Raw genomic sequence first — 16,663 nt, 5'->3', positions numbered from 1 at the left:
GGTGCATCATGTTTCCATTGATCATCCTTGAGAGTCCACCTGTGGTAAATTCAATTGATTGGACATGATTTGGAAAGGCACACACCTGTCTATATAAGGTCTGACAGTTAACAGTGCATGTCAGAGGAAAAAACAAGCCATGAGGCCGAAGGAATTGTCCGTAGAGTTTCAATACAGGATTGGGTCGAGGCACAGATCTGGGGAAGGGTACCAAAACATTTCTGCAGCATTGAAGGTCCCCAAGAACACAGTGGCCTCCGTCATTCTTAAATGGAAGATGTTTGGAACCACCAAGACTCCTCCTAGAGCTGGCCGCCAGGCCAAACTGAACAATCGGGGGAGAAGTGCCTTGGTCAGGGAGGTGACCAAGAACCCATTGATCACTCTGACACAGCTCCAGAGTTCCTCTGTAGAGATGGGAGAACCTAATCAGGCCTTTATGCTAGAGTGGCCAGACGGAAGCCACTCCTCAGTAAAAGGCACATGACATCCTGCTTGGAGTTTGCCAAAAGGCACCGATAGACTCTTAGACCATGAGAAACAAGATTTTCTGGTCTGATGAAACCAATATTGAACTCCTTTACCTGAATGACAAGCGTCACGTCTGCAGGAAACTTGGCACCATCCCTATGGGAAGCATGGTGGTGGCAGCATCATGCTGTGGGGATGTTTTTCAGTGGCAGGGACTGGGAGACTAGTCAAGATTGAGGGAAAGATGAACGGAGCAAAGTACAGAGAGATCCTTGATGAAAACCTGCTCCAGAGTGCTCAGGACCTCAGACTGGGGCGAAGGTTCACCTTCCAACAGGACAACGACCCTAAGCACACAGCCAAGACAACGCAGGAGTGGCTTCGGGACAAGTCTCTGAATGTCCTTCAGTGGTCCAGCCAGAGCCGGACTTGAACCCGATCAAACATCTCTGGAGAGACCTGACAATAGCTGTGCAGCAACGCTCCCCATCCAACCTGACAGAGCTTGAGATGATTTGCAGCGAAGAATGGAATAAACTCCCCAAATATAGGTGATCCAAGCTTGTAGCATCATACCCAAGAAGACTCGAGGCTGTAATCGCTGCCAAAGATGTTTTAACAAAGTACTGAGTAAAGGGTCTGAAAACTTATATAAATGTGTTATTTCAGTTTTATATTTTTTATAAATATGCAAACATTTCTAAAATCCTGGTTTGAGTTCATCATTATGGGGTATTGTGTGTAGATTGATGAGAAAAAAACAACAATTGAATCAATTTTACAATAAGGCTGTAAAGTAACAAAATGTGGGAAAAGTCAAGGGGTCTGAATACTTTCCGAATGCACTGTAGCTATATTCTTGTGTATTTTATTTTATTCCTTATCTTAGTATTTTATTTTAAAACTCTGCATTGTTGGGAAGGGGTAGTAAGCAAGCATGTCAATGTAAAGTATTCACCAGTTGTATTCAGCGCGTGTGACAAATACAATTTGATTTAGATTTGAATTGTGTCACGTGATCGAAGACTTTCCCCTTTCCTTTTACAGTCTATGGCTCAAAACAGCAATGTTTCATGGGTAAATTGTCACTGACTGATCTACAAATAATAATAAGTAATTATTTATGATGCAAGTTGATTTGTAGATCAGTCAGTTGGCGGTCGTGTTGATGCTCTCTAATACGGCCATTGGCTTGAATGCATCAACAGTCTTAGGTCCTTCGAAATACTACGTATGCTTTTTGAAACCGGAAGTCTAACCAGACAAATTGTATGCAGTTTTACTTTAAGCTGATTAGCTATCTGACGTAGAAAGATGTTGTCAATATTTAACTCCATTCCAACACACATGGTAAGAATTTTAATTATTACTGAATTCACCAACTGTTGCAAATAGCTACAAATTAAAAAAGCATGAGTAGATTAATCAAAGGCTAGCTAACGTTTGCTACAATTTCAAGCAGTTGCAGTAAGCTAGCTAGGGAGCAATAACGTATAAACTAGTTCGAAGCAAAAATAATATTGAACATTGTTAAGAGTATAATAATTAGCTAATTATTCATCCAACCATAAATCCATGTCATATTGTTGGAATCAAACATTGATCATTGTTTGGATGCTAGCCAGCTAGATGCCAATATGGCACATTTATGAACCGCTAGATCCCATGTGTTATTGTGGATGCCCTAGAGTTCTAGTAGTTATAACCAAATGTATAAATGCATCCCCAATCACAAAGCCTATAATAATACTACTCTTCAAGGTACCACTTCTGATGAACCTTCTTGATCTGTCTTGATTATTGATTGACACGTCAGATATTAGTGTTCCAGTTGTGATGTAACAATCTACCAGTTTTTCCTCAAAAATGATAAACTTTGCAAATGGCTTGATGTTTTAGGATTATAAAGGACAAAAGCTGGCGGAGCAGATCTTCCAAGGAATCATACTTGCCTCAGCGGTGAGTGGCCTGACAAACATGCCTATTAAAATGTACTTTTCAGTGTGTTGTTTTTACACTAGGTTTAACCCTAGCCGTTGATCACGACTCCCAGTTCCATATGGTTAGGGTTCCCACGTGGCCATATTTCCCAGCCTGGTCTCAGACTAGACGTAGCATAGTAAACGTAAATCCAAGACACTCATTAGTATGATATGTTACGTTTGGTTACACAAGACAGATGGTTACTTAAGGAAAAATAACGTGAACATCTAGCAACCCAAAGGTTGAATCTCAGACAACTTTAGTATTTTAGCTAATTAGCTACTTTTCAACTATACTGAAGAAAAATATAAACGCAACAGTTAACGATTTTACTGAGTTACATTTCTTATAAGGAAATCAGTCAATTTAAATAAATTAATAAGGCCCTAATCTATAGATTTCACATGACATGTAGGCCCACCCACTTAGGAGCCAGGCCCAGCCAATCAGAATTTGTTTTTCCCCCATGAGAGGGCTTTATTACAAACAGAAATAGTTGTCATTTTCATCAGCTGTCCGGGTAGCTGGTCTCAGACGATCCCGCAGGTAAAGAAGCCGGATGTGGAGGTCCTAGCTTGGCATGGTTACACAAGGTCTGTGGTTGTGAGGCCGATTGGACGTCTCTAAAACATAATGGTAGAGAAATTAACATTAAATTCTATGGCAACAGGTCGGGTGGGCATTCCTGCTGTCAGCATGCCAATTACATGCTTCCTCAACTTGAGACATCTGTGGCGTTGTGTGACAAAACTGCACATTTTAGGATGGCCTTTTATTGTCCCAAGTACAAGGTGTACCTGTGTAATGATCATGCTGTTTAATCAGCTTCTTGATATGCTACACCTGTAAGGTGGATGGATTATCTTGGCAAAGGAGAAAATGCTCACTAACAGGGATGTAAACAAAAACATTTGAGAGAAGCTTTTTGTGCATATGGAACATTTCTGGGATCTTTTATTTCAGCTCATGACACCGGCACTTTACATGTTGCGTTAATATTTTTGTTCAGTGTTCTTACTACTTTTTTAGCTCATTTGCAACTACTTAGCATGTTAGCTAACACTATCCCTTTAACCTAACTCCTAAACTTAACCTTAAAACCAACCCCTAGCCTAGCTAATGTTAGCCACCTAGCTAGAATTCATAACAAGTATTTACAAATTTGTAACATTGTACTTTTTGCAAATTCATAACATATACGGAATCGGTGATGGAGATCCACAAATTAATACACACCATACGAAATGTAACATAATTCTAAATTGGATTCTTAGATTTACATACAGAATAATAGAAAATGCTCTGAGACCAGGTTGCATTTCCATGCTACAGTGCTTGTTTATCTAAGAGAGTGGACTACCTGTGCTAATTTGCCATCTGTCTCTGAACACCTGTTTGTAACGGAAGATGAACGCCACAAACATGTCACAAAAATACTGTCGGCTGCAGCTGTGTTAAAACAGTGTACAGTAAGTGTGTATCCTCCATTTTTAAAATTGAAAGTAGAGGGATTTATGTTTCTAGAACCTACTTGACAATCGATTCACATTTATATGTATTTGGCTGTTTTGGCTTCCAAAGCCAGTTTGTCTTTTAACAGAACATGTAATATCTTGGAATGGAAGGAGTAACATTAGGCTCCTTTAGTCCATTATTAGGCTAACCCCTTGCATTACCCTCCAGGTGATCGGATTCGCTTATGGCCTCATCATTGAACAGTTTGGGTGGACTGTGTACATAGTGTTAGGAGGTTTTGCTGTGTCTTGTTTGGTGAGTTAAGTTTCATTCCATCCTCCCTGAATATGTGTATTTGACGTTGTGCCAAGCAGAAAATGTTGCACCTGTGCAAAGAGTGCACCCACAGACCAACCTTGACTCAGGTTTATTCAAAATGTAAACTCTGTAGTCATTACATTCTAATCTGCAATGTAAAACATTTTACGGGACCAAACTAACCCTCTTCTCAACATCTCTCCCTCATCCCATGTCTCCACCTTCTCTCCCCTTATCTGTCTCAGCTGACCCTGCCCCCCTGGCCCATGTACAGACAGAACCCCCTCTCCTGGCAGCCAGCCCTACCAGAGACTACAGGAGAAACCCTGCAAAAGCCTCAGGAGAATCTGAAGAAGAAGAAGCACAAGTAGATCATGACTGTTTGTACCAGTTTGCCCAATACACTTTTTGACTTAAAATAACCATATGTCTGTACAATAAATCCTTGTTTGAAGGAAGCCTTTGTTACAGGGTATTATGCCAAACAGTGGTGGAATGTCAATGTACAATAAACAGATTTGCTACTGTGGATACTTTGTAGACTGCACTCATGTTGTCATCCCAACTGTTTAATAATGCAGATATAAGAATCTATGTAATGTAAGGATAAATAAAGAACTTTAAATTATTTATTATAAAGTCAAAGGGGATGGAAATATCTACAATACAGTACTTCTACGTCCTGCAACTTATATTCAATCAGGAAATTAAGAATTTACTATGTAGTGTTTATAGGTACAATTATTGTCGCACTAGTTTTATTGTAATGAAATATTTATAATGCAATCTACCTGACAGGTAGAAAAACAGTAACAGAAGACTCATTGCATATTGTAACCTTTATGGAAAATTAGATTATGTATTTATATTTAAAGTGAGGTTTAAAAATAGTCTACATGAACTTGTATATAGGATATGGAGATGCGATTGTCTATACAAATGTATTGCATTGTTCATTAGCTGAACTTAACCCTTGAACGAAACATCCTCAAAGAACTTTAGCTGCCGCACCATCAGAGCATATGACTGGTACTTGTCCTCTCCCATCTGCTCCCGAAGACACCGCTGTGTGTGGAGAAAGAATAAAACTGAGATTACAGCCATGTCTAGCTGGAAGCACTCTGTATCATGGATGTCATTTTGAATCCTAACCTCTCGTTTGTCCTCGTCATCATCCTCCATTATGTCCAGGACTCTGTTCAACAGCTTCACCCCCAGTCCCTTCACCACATCTGTTCTCAGGTGCTCAATGGCTCTGCGGACCTTCGCCGGTCCAGATGTGGTGCCTTGTAAGAGGTGGGTTGAATATAAAAAATTTGAATCCACTTATTTCTTATGTAGAAATAAATTGATTTCTCAGTGATAAACCGGGCAATATTGCATTGAATCTGCTAAGGATGCTCAGGGAGACTGTTTTGGCTGAGACTGACCGTTGGGTAATTCACCGAAGTAGAACTCCTGCTCCTCTCTAGCTTTCCCATGCAGCACCAGGGTGTCCCTGTACTTCCTGTTCAACTTAAACTCAGCCAGTGGAGTAGAGCCAGATCTACTACCACCATCCAGCTCACTAACAGCATCTCTGCCATCCATTCGCAATGTATGGGCCATCATCTGAACCAGGTCCTGCATATCACCGGATTCACTCTTTCTGCAAAAAAATTATAATTAAAAAACAAAAAAAACATGTCAGATTTAAATGTGCATATTACCAGCAACACTTAAAGGGCTTTGTGCTTCTATGGGTGGGGGGTGGCACTGCTCCCAAAGAGCCAGAACAAGTTGTTTTTACCCCTCTTTGCAGTCCCTCTCTGAGTGATCGGTTGAGCTGGTGGAGGAGCTGTATTCATCGTCGTCAGACGGTCGCCCCAGCAACCTGTCCTGCTAGAGAATACACCACTGTCATAGACTGAAGCCATATATAAACCGATTTATCTTACTCTAACAGTAAAACAATGGAGATCAACCTATAGTTACCTTGTTTGTTTCCTTGCCCATGTCAGATACAGAGCGAGTGACAGTGGGGTTCTGGAACTCTGGCTGCTTATTATGTAACGAGGCAACATCATTCGACGCCCTTCTTACTGTATTGACAACCGCAGGAAAGAATACTACAGTGAGCAATACAAAGCATAGCTACCGCTTTATTGTTTAATATGACAAAATGGCCCTTGCCAATTCTGTCTGGTCCTATGGTCATATGATATATTGACAACACAGGGCAGAGGAGTTAACCTGGTTGGCTTGGGTTCTCCTGGGACTGCCTCAGTCTTCTCCTCTCCCTGGCGGACAGAGGACGCTCCTGGAAGCAGTAGAGATATTAAACTTCACCTGCCTATGCAATTACCATCTAAATACATGGGCATTAAACTTACTGTAAAGTTGGACCAACTTTATTTCAACAAAAAGGAAACATAATTGACAATATAAAATTAGCAGTATACACTGAGTATACCAAACATTAGGAACACCTTCATAATATTGAGTTGCACCCCTCCCTTTTACCCTCAATTAGTCAGGAGCATGGACTCTACAAGGTGTTAAAAGCGTTCCATAGGGATGCTGGCCCATGACTCCAATGCCTCCCACAGTTGTGTCAAGTTGGCTGGATGTCTTTTGGGTGGTGGACCATTCTTGATACACGGTGAAAACGGTTTTGTTTTTGCAGTTCTTGACACAAACCGGTGCGCCTGGAACCTACTACCATACCCCATTCAAAGGCACTTAAATATTTTGTCTTGCCCATTCACCCTCAATGGCACACATGCACAATCCATGCCTCAACGGTCTCAAGGCTTTAAAAAAATAATTATTTAACCTGTCTCCTCCCCTTCACCTACGCTGATTGAAGTGGATTTAACAGGTGACATCAATAAGGGATCATAGCTTTCACCTGGATTCACCTGGTCAGTTTATGTGATGGAAAGAGGTGTCCTTAATATTCTGTGCACTCAGTGTATATTCAAGACCTCAACCCTATGTTTGAGCAGTAGCTGTTTAGTGCATTGACCTCACTTGTGTCAGTGGAATGTTGCTGTCCTTGGAGGAGCTGATGGTTGTTGAAGAGTTTGTTGTGGCAGCCTTCTTCTCTGTGTTTGCCCTGCTCCTCTTCTCCTCCACTACCATTGCATCAACAGGAGGAGGCGGTAGAGGTCTAGGACCTGCCACTTTACACTGGGAAAGAACAAGCAAGGGTTGAAGAGCCTTTAGGTTCCAAAGCACTTTGACAGCTCAAAGCCATGATAAAGTCCCCCAGTCACTGTCCTCACCTTGTCCGGATCACTCTGTATCCACCTTCTGTCCTTTTGCCTGCGTTGCCGGGAGACAAATGGCTCTGAGGAGGGCGTACACAGAGGGAGTGTGTCCTGGTCTGGGACTGGAGAGAGGGGCTCCATGTGACAGGGTTCCTACATACACAGATAAAACATAACTAGCATCAATGACCTCTAAAGGATGTGCTATATGGAGTGTGGTAGCCTACAGAATAAACTAATTCCCACAATATGAGAACAAACTGGTTCTTACCAGTGTTATAACAGGAGGAAGGGGCTCTAGGAGCTTTTCTGTGGATTCCAAGCTCTCCTTTAAAAACAAGACAATAACACAGAGGCTTACAACTACTACAACTCTCATTCACAGAATTTACTAATGTATGTGCAGCACATGACTATCATTCCCTATCCACAAACCAGGCACTTACTCTGACATCTGCAGGATGTTTTTGTGTGGGATCCTCCTTCAGAAGATTCATGGTGTCATCTTTGTTATTGATATTTACTTCAAAAGTCTGTCCAGTGGATTCCACTTTGAATTCCCCTGCAGACCTTGATTCAGGCAAGGTGGTGGAAACATTTAGACTTACGGTCTGTTCAGGCACAGGGCTCTCAATGACCACATCTTTGAGTAGCTCCATTGTGTCATCCTTATCGTCCATGTTCACAGTTCTCTCTACAGAGGTTCTGACTCCGTCTCTGTGATTCAAAGCACACTGCATTAGAGGTCCATTGGCGGTCCTCCTCTCCTCTACCCTGCTACTGACACCTGATAGCAGCCTGCGAGGGGGAGGCTGAGGGTGGGAGGGATCCTGTATCCCTCCCCTCAGCTCCTCTATGGGTCTCTGACACAGAGTGTCATTATCTGAGCTGGCATTAGGCACGAACTGGGGAGGATCCCCTCTCTGGGCCCTTCTCTCCTCTTCCTGTGGCTGGATATCAATGTCAATGTTACTGATGGTTGCTAAGGATGCACCAGTGGTGTTGAGAATGTCTGATGCAGGGCATTTGGGTGTTAGATATGTCTTGGGTGGGGCGTCCTTTATGATTCCATTGTATCCATTACGGCTTTGTGAGTTCATCTCCTCCTATGAATGAGAACAGAAATAGAACAAACACACCACAATGAAAACAATTAAGACACTTGATGAGCATAATTTTTACTTTATGGCCTTTCTCTCTCACTGTCTCTCTCTCGAACAAAAATATAAACACAACATACAACAATTTTAATGAGTTCATATAAGGAAATCAGTCAATTGAAATAAATTAATTAGGCCCTAATCTATGGATTTCACATGACTGGGCAGGGGTGCATCCATGGGTGGGCCTTCGAGGGCATAGGCCCACCCACTGGCGAGCCAGGCCCAGCCAATCAGAAAGAGTATTTCCCCACAAAATGGCTTTATTACAGACAGAAATACTCCTCAGTTTCATCAGCTGTCTGTGTTGCTAGTCTCAGTCAATCCTGCATGTGAAGAAGCTGGATGTGGAGGTCCTGGGCTGGCGTGGTCTGCGGTTGTGAGGCCGGTTGGACATACTACCAAATTCTCTAAAACAACATTGGAGGCGGCTTATGGTAGAGAAATTAACATTCAATTATCTGGCAACAACTCTGGTGGACATTCCTGCAGTCAGCATGACAATTGCACGCTCCCTCAAAACTTGAGACATCTGTGGCATTGTGTTGTTTGACAAAACTGCACATTTTAGAGTGGATTTTTGTCCACGGCACAAGGGGCTCCTGTATAATGATAACTGTCTAATCAGCTTCTTGATATGCCAAACTGTGTGTGTGTGTATATATATATATACACACACACACACACACACACACACACAAAAGTTTGGGGTCACTTAGAAATGTAATTTTTTGCCAATTAAAATAACATAAAATTGATCAGAAATACAGTGTAGACATTGTTAATGTTGTAAATGTAGCTGGAAACGGCTGATTTTTAATGGCATATCTACATAGGCCCATTATCAGCAACCACCACTCCTGTGTTCCAATGGCATGTTGTTTTAGCTAATCCAAGTTTATCATTTTAAAAAGGCTAATTGATCATTAGAAAACCCTTTGCAATTACTTTAGCACAGCTGAAAACTGTTGTTCTGATTAAAGAAGCAATAAAATGCCTTCTTTAGACTAGTTGAGTATCTGGAGCATCAGCATTTGTGGGTTCGATTACAGGCTCAAAATGTCCAGAAACAAAGAACTTTCTTCTGAAACTCGTCAGTCTATTCTTGTTCTGAGAAATGAAGGTTATTCCATGCGAGAAATTGCCAAGAAACTGAAGATCTCGTACAACGCTGTGTTCTACTCCCTTCACAGAACAGTGCAAACTGTCTCTAACCAGAATAGAGAGGAGTGGGAGGCCCCGGTGCGCAACTGAGCAAGAGGACAAGTACATTAGAGTAAAAACTAAAAACACCAGTCTCAACGTCAACAGTGAAGAGGTGACTCCGAGATGATGGCCTTCTAGGCAGAGTTGCAAAGAAAAACCCATATCTCAGACTGGCCAATAAAGAAAAGATCAAGATGGGCAAAAGAACACAGACACTGGACAGAGGAACTCTGCCCAGAAGGCCAGCTTCCCGGAGTCGCCTCTGTATTTCTGATCAATTTGAACTTATTTTAATGGACATTTTAAAAAAACAAGGACATTTCTATGTGACCCCAAACTTTTGAAATGTAGTATATATGTGTATATGTATATATGTTTGACAGAGTGATGGAGTGCTGCATCAGATGACCTGGCCTCCACCATCACCCAACCTCAAACCAATTGAGATTGCTGTGAAACTCATCCCAAACAGAGTGAAAGAAAAACAGCCAACAAGTGCTCAGCATATGTGGAAACTCCTTCAGGACTGTTGGAAAAGCATTCCAGGTGAAGCTGGTTAAGAGAATGCCAAGAGTGTGCAAAGCTGTCATCAAGGCAAAGGGTGGCTACTTTGAAGAATCTCAAATATAAAATAGATTTTGATTTATTACATACACACACACACACATATATATATATATATATGTTTTCCCAGAGTATTTTAGTGCTGTTCTGTTAGCTGTTCACTCTCACCCTTTTCCCTTTGGTGTTTAGGTCTGGCTGGGGACATTGAGGGGGGGGCTCAGGCCTGGGCTTAGACGAAACCATAGACGCTGCACTGGGTCTGCTACTACCACCAACAGCTTTCTTTCTGGACTTGGCAGTTTTCCTAGAGTGATTTGAACAAACAAGATATCCAAGATGACATAAATCCTACACACTTAATTGACTAAATATTTGTTCAACATACAAAGAAGCGAGAGAGAAAGAAAGCGTAAGCCAGGTACTACAACAGATGATGCCACCTACTCTTTGGTGGCCTCTAAAAACATTGCGATTTGTCGTTTGATGTAGGGCTGACGTAGGATATGTTTGACATCAGGTCTGTCCTCTGGTCTCTTACACAGCATGCTCTTTATCAGCTCTCCCAGCTGAGGGTCGTACTTACTCGGCATCTGAGGCAACTGGATGACAGGAAAATAGATCAATGAATCTAGTAGCAAACAAATAATCTCATCATGACCAATGTTCCCTCAAATTTTTTTCAGCACTGAGCAAATTTCAGGTCTGCTGAGCGCAAACTTTTAACATTTTGAAAATTGTGTGCAACTTCTGTTGCGCTTTTACTGTGAACACTGAGTCTGTATCAGCTTTAAGTTACAGTTATAACAGTGGCCACGTAGGATACTGTGGCTAATTGATCATAATGTAGGCCTATCAGAGTGGCCCACCATAAAAAAAACTATGGAGAGAATGCATTACATAACATTTTAACATAGCTGTTCTATCATTCAGCCTACAGTACAGTACAGCCTACAATGTGTGGTGTGGAATGTAGGCCTACATTGAACAAGACATTAACCGGTTTATCCACTTGTCCTTCAGACAAGGAGGCGACTGAAAATGTGTTGTTTGATGCAAGAAACCACTTTACAACAAAAAAACAAAACATTATTATTCCCATACCTTTATTACAGAGAATCAGACAAATTATGCTACCCTCTGCCTATTGGCTACTTAGCTTATTCAAGACTGTCTCAAAATACAACACTACCCCTTAAAAAAAAAAAAAAAAGCTATTTACCTGACTCGCTTTTCAAAGATGGCTAGAAATGCACACATTTTGTGCTCTTGTAGAAAGCAACCACTCCCCCATTGAGGACTAGAAATGAGCTATATCTGGGATAATAACTCACTTAATAGCAAAGCATATGAACAAATGTGCACACGTGGCTACATGCAGCTCTCACTTTAATCTCAAAACATGTGCAACTACTCACGACCACTCATGCTGTAAACACAATCCAGTTCAAAGGGAATGGCACAGATCTATTTGCATATAGGTCTACTGCAGCTCTGACTGGTTATGCTGCACTGGTCTGTGTAGAGTATGGGTCTGAGTCCTGCCTGTCAATGCAATAGAATCCTACTCCAATGCGTTCTGCCAACAAGAAAGTATTTTGCATACTAAGTCTTGCATAGATCATTTTGTTTCGGTATGTTGCATTGAAAGTGGCTAATATTGCGATGATTAGATCACAATTCCCACAGTAGAGGGAAGCGTTGATAGTGTTAACCAAAGGGGAAAACTAGAAAGTTCAATCTTGTGCTTCTCTGCGCAGGATGATATTTCTTCAGCGTAGCAGTCCCGGGGAGCGCACAACTTAGAGGGAACACTGATTTGGGAAAAGAAGTAAGGGACTGACCTTTCCCTCTACAATGCGGTACACCAGTGAGTTCATGTCCTTGGCATTGAAGGCATGTTTCAGGGTGGACATCTCATACACACAGCAGCCCAGTGCCCACACGTCAGACTGGGGAGAAAAGGAGGGTTGAAGTTGGCAAATGAAAAGGTCTAGTGCACACAACAGCAATCTACTCAGATTGTGTCTGGCTCAATAGAACTGCTTCTCTAAACAGTGATGATCTCAAGTATTGATCTACTAAGTACACCGTACCTTGTGGTTGTAGGGTTTGTTGGAGAACAGCTCCGGGCTCATATAGTATGGTGTTCCTATGAGGGTGCTGGCCATGTCATTCTGATTCTCCAGAACACGGGCAATGCCAAGGTCCCCCACTTTGATGATGTTAGTCTTGGTCAGAAAGATATTCTGGGTCTTCAGGTCCCGGTGCAAGATACACTTCTCATGTAGATACTACAATTCAACAGAGAAAAAAGTCAGATGTTGTCACTAACTCTCCTGTACGTAAGCCTCAGCCTCTGCCAAAACTAATGGAAAGAGGCAGAGTAGATGTTGCAGCATATCAAACAATTGTTATACAATCTCAGCTATGATTTGATGCACTTCAATGTACCTGGAGGGCCATAGCTATCTGGACGAACCACTCCACCACCTGCCTTTCAGGTAGGAGTTCCCCCTTCTGTTGCTTGAGTCTATGGTAGAGGTCGCCTCCCTCGCAGAAGCCCATGACGATGTAGAGCTGGCAGTCTTCTCCTTCCCACGACTCCCTGTATGTCACGATGTTTGGGTGTCGTAGTTGCGAGAGAAGCTGAGCCTCTTGTTCCGCGGCTCGCCGCTCACGTTTCGAGGACGTGGTCAAGTTCAACTTCTTTATGACATACTAAGGAAAACAGGAGGAACGAGTTCGATCAACATATTTCACTCTGCAAACATTCTGTCTAGACGCATGTGGCCAACATTCTGTCTAGACAGTTGTCACAAATGCGTCTAGACAGAATGTTCGCAACATTTGCCACAGTTCTTTATTTCTAAATGGCAAACGTATCGACCTTATTTGTAGATCCCATAGGCAGTACTATATATGAACGTTGGTTAGTTAACGTTAACTGCCTAGCTAACATTAAGTTTAACTAGCTAGCTAGTTGCTAACTTGTTGTGATATCGAGGATTCAGGGAAGGAAATACATGTGTCCGAGTCAAACAAAACTATTTTAACGTTTTTCAAACCATGTTTTGAAGTGGATTGTTGTATTCTTACCTGCTTACGGTCGGTTTTGTGTTTCACCAGATTCACCTCTCCATAACTCCCCTTTCCAACAACTCTGATAAACATGTAATTATTCATGACTTCAAATCGTACAGTCTAACGTTAACTGTTACCCCAAATTCAAAGGGTAGAATCTAGTTAACTAATTGAAGACACGGCTGTGAATATCTCCCATTTTCTGCACACTATAAATTCACATTTCGAATTTATTTAGCGCAGGGTAATATACCAACAAGACAACTTTCAAAACACAGGAAATCATCACTGGCTTTTTCGTCACTAGGCAACTGGCACATGAAAGTTGACGTTGGTTAGAGGGGTGTACGAACCCGTAAACAAACGCCCCCATTTATCCCATAGCCCCATCTAGGGTAGAAAAAGAGCATGAGCTGTTTGTTATAAATGTTGTTGCAGTTGTTGTATGGTGTTCCCCGGACATTACATAAAGATTTTTTATTGTCCGTCTGCCTTTCACACATCACGGATTACATCGATTTCCAGATTTTTTTTCATTTCAAACAGTGTTGTTTATAATCATCCCAACTTGTATTCAATAGCCTACATTTAGTCCCTATAATGTAATTGACGGATGCATGAATGAATGGGGTTTTGACAGAGGGATGGAAAATATTGAGTAATTGATGGCTAAGGTAACTCCACTAGAGGGCAGATGATACTGTAACGACCCTGTGTTTATAAGCGCGGAAATCGACTCTGCCGCTCGAGCATGCTTTTGCGGCACAGTCGATAGCGCGCCGGACCTCGGGCTAGGAGGTCGAGGGTTCGAGACCTGCTCCCTGCCTGTTTCATTACATTGGTGTCGGAAGTGATCGGACCTCGCATCCACGACAGTGCGTGTGCTTGGCCGGTGAGCGCGTTCCTGTAAGACGTAAAGTCGCAAGCTAGCGCGAGGACGCGCTCTTTGAAAGGAGGGAGTAGTGTAACGACCCTGTGTTTATAAGCGCGGAAATCGACTCTGCCGCTGGAGCATGCTTTTGCGGCACAGTCGATAGCGCGCCGGACCTCGGGCTAGGAGGTCGAGGGTTCGAGACCTGCTCCCTGCCTGTTTCATTACAATACTAACAAAGTTGGTAGTGCAAGGAGTTTGTTTGATTTCATTCTAATTTATGTTGCCTATTCCTCTTACAGTGTAAGTCTATAGTGGCAATAATGGGAGAGCATATTGAATAAAATTCCAGAGTGAATGAAGTAGCCTACTTGTGTATGACTTGTCATCATTGTAACACAATTATTTGTTGGATGCTTTTAGTGGGCTTTACTTTCTTGGATGTTTTTATTGTTTATCTCGATAGCCTATTAACACTTTGACCAAACGATTAAGCTAATCAACTGGGACAATTTACCCTGTCCGTAGGCCTTGGATAGAGAAGACACCTACCTTATTAAGCAGAATTTAAAAAAAACAAAACGATAATGAAGCAGCATGCTTACCTTTGTGCCACAAACAGGTTGTTCATTGATGTTGGACGAGAATGATCTGGCCCCTTGTGTTTGCCACTCCCTCCGCCCATTGCCCTGACGTCATGAGAGTGCTGTTGGAGGTTTCGAATCCAGTTTTTCCGCGAGCGACGCGAGTCCAACATTGGTGAAACAGGAAGAAAGGAACAACCTTTGAAATCGTACAATTCACAGGTAAGAATCTCTGTTATGTTGATTAGAACATTGTGTGGACATTATTATAATGTATGGCATAATTCAAATGTATAATTCAGATGTAGTCGCTATATGGAAAAATGGCCTGAATGCGAGAATAGTTTACGTTTCTGGTCTGCCTGATTGACAATAAAAAACCTAGTTGAAATGTTAAACCATAGCCTAAATAGTTTATTGCTTTTATAACTATAGTTTCGTAATAGTTTAAATTAATAATGTATTGAAAGTAATTGTTTCGCAGCTGGTTGACCTCTCAGACTGAAACAAGCTACGAGACAGACAGTGCCCCATCATATGGAACGTTCATTCATATTAATATGCATGCCAGTGTTTAACATTAGTATTTACATAGCCCAGATACTAAAGAGTTGCGGGCATATTGGTTTATGGTACTAAGCATATTTTTCACTAGAGATCAGAGGCCACTGATGGAGTGTGTGCAAACCAATAGAAAGAGTATAAACTGATAGTAGTGTTTAATTTTGCATCAAAGTTATCATTGACATTTTAGAGTGTAGGTCCTCATGAATGTATTACAACTTATTGTAACAATTTTCCCATTTTAGTGTCTTACTTAACTAGAATGCTTGAGGTATTTTTGTCTTCTGCTTGCGTTCTCTCTCTCTCCTTCAAGCGCTCATAATTTTTTATACAGTCTATTATACACACACACACACACACACACACACACACACACACACACACACACACACACACACACACACACACACACACATGACACACACATGACACACACATACATCCTCGCTCACGTTCCATGAGCCAGCTCGGAAGGAGAATGCGGCTTATCAATTAAAAAGCTCATTTTGAAAGGGATTTGCTTAGTGTCATAGACACCGGTGTCCCTGATGAGCTTGTGGTTCAGATCAAGATGTTATCATGACAAGGAGAATGGGATATTTGTGAGTGGACAGTGAGATGTTACTGTAACACAGAGACACTGTGATGTTGCAGCTCTCAATGTGGAGGTATCAGTTAGGCTAGCCTACATGCTCTTGCCTTTTTGTCATAGGGTGTAAACAGTTTTTTTGGGGGGGAGCATGATCTTATTTCTATTACAGGATATTGGATGACTGTCATTCATATTCCATTCACCCAGATCAATGTGAAATTGATAGGCTTAGGCTACTACATGATACTAACATTTTACCTATACCCATCATGAGGTTGCTACAACCTAGCCTAAAATAAAATAAGCATTTTATTAATCAAGGTGAAGTGACACATTCAATACCGCCTTGCACTCTCTTGCCTTCATCTATCTGATTTAGGGTGTAATTAGTCCAAACAGTTGCAAATGAGAGTTTATTTTGGACAAATTAAGGTATGCTTATCCCCGTTTCGTTTGCTTCCATTTAAGAAAAGTTTTTCAACAGAATCGGTTGGAATGAAGAGACAAAAGAGAAAAAAAACGGAGAAAAAAGTCAGATGTTGTCACTTGCTCTCCTGTACGTA

General features: G+C 41.7%; 3 protein-coding genes across 5 annotated transcripts in view; 2 read left to right on the top strand and 1 right to left on the bottom strand.

Annotated features, from left to right (window-relative positions):
• The first annotated feature begins 1,659 nt into the window (after nt 1-1,659).
• On the top strand, nt 1,660-4,756 carry spcs1 (signal peptidase complex subunit 1). Its single transcript, XM_039015837.1, has 4 exons — nt 1,660-1,821; nt 2,371-2,430; nt 4,138-4,224; nt 4,473-4,756. The coding sequence occupies exons 1-4, from the start codon at nt 1,786-1,788 to the stop codon at nt 4,596-4,598; spliced, it is 309 nt and encodes a 102-aa protein (XP_038871765.1). The 5' UTR covers nt 1,660-1,785; the 3' UTR covers nt 4,599-4,756.
• Nucleotides 4,757-4,775: 19 nt separating this feature from the next.
• Nucleotides 4,776-15,035, bottom strand: LOC120065108 (serine/threonine-protein kinase Nek4-like). 3 transcript variants are annotated; one of them, XM_039015834.1, is made up of 16 exons: nt 14,966-15,035; nt 12,860-13,126; nt 12,502-12,699; nt 12,250-12,357; nt 10,853-11,007; nt 10,577-10,712; nt 7,925-8,584; nt 7,750-7,806; nt 7,494-7,631; nt 7,240-7,398; nt 6,460-6,526; nt 6,202-6,308; nt 6,017-6,108; nt 5,658-5,875; nt 5,380-5,513; nt 4,776-5,292 (listed from the first exon to the last, which is right to left on the bottom strand). In XM_039015834.1, exons 2-16 carry the CDS (start codon nt 12,971-12,973, stop codon nt 5,194-5,196), a joined length of 2,442 nt encoding a protein of 813 aa, XP_038871762.1. In that variant the 5' UTR covers nt 12,974-13,126; nt 14,966-15,035; the 3' UTR covers nt 4,776-5,193. The 3 variants fall into 3 exon arrangements, with proteins under 3 accessions (XP_038871762.1, XP_038871761.1, XP_038871760.1); XM_039015833.1 differs by lacking the exon at nt 14,966-15,035 and adding an exon at nt 13,505-13,875 and having other exon boundaries at nt 6,017-6,105; XM_039015832.1 differs by lacking the exon at nt 14,966-15,035 and adding an exon at nt 13,505-13,873.
• Nucleotides 15,036-15,045: 10 nt separating this feature from the next.
• Nucleotides 15,046-16,663, top strand: part of LOC120065109 (calcium/calmodulin-dependent protein kinase type 1-like) — a 94,861-nt gene continuing 93,243 nt past the window's right edge. Inside the window, exon 1 of the mRNA XM_039015835.1 lies at nt 15,046-15,166. The gene's annotated coding sequence lies outside the window, so the exon portion shown is untranslated. The remainder of the gene's footprint in view (nt 15,167-16,663) is intronic.

The sequence above is a fragment of the Salvelinus namaycush genome, chromosome 20, assembly GCF_016432855.1.
Source record: "Salvelinus namaycush isolate Seneca chromosome 20, SaNama_1.0, whole genome shotgun sequence".
Classification (NCBI taxonomy): domain Eukaryota; kingdom Metazoa; phylum Chordata; class Actinopteri; order Salmoniformes; family Salmonidae; genus Salvelinus; species Salvelinus namaycush.
Note: the sequence above shows the minus strand (reverse complement) of the source record. Positions and strands in the feature narration are given on the sequence as shown.

Excerpts from the sequence above, each read along its gene's own strand:
- LOC120065108 (XM_039015832.1), bottom strand. The coding sequence starts at position 13,591 with ATGAATAATTACATGTTTATCAGAGTTGTTGGAAAGGGGAGTTATGGA. Across the intron at positions 10,713-10,852 it reads TTTTTAGAGGCCACCAAAGA|GAAAACTGCCAAGTCCAGAA; the intron begins GTAGGTGGCATC and ends AAATCACTCTAG. Across the intron at positions 7,399-7,493 it reads TACAGAGTGATCCGGACAAG|TGTAAAGTGGCAGGTCCTAG; the intron begins GTGAGGACAGTG and ends GTTCTTTCCCAG.
- spcs1 (XM_039015837.1), top strand. The coding sequence starts at position 1,786 with ATGTTGTCAATATTTAACTCCATTCCAACACACATG. Across the intron at positions 1,822-2,370 it reads ACTCCATTCCAACACACATG|GATTATAAAGGACAAAAGCT; the intron begins GTAAGAATTTTA and ends TTGATGTTTTAG. Across the intron at positions 4,225-4,472 it reads GTTTTGCTGTGTCTTGTTTG|CTGACCCTGCCCCCCTGGCC; the intron begins GTGAGTTAAGTT and ends TATCTGTCTCAG.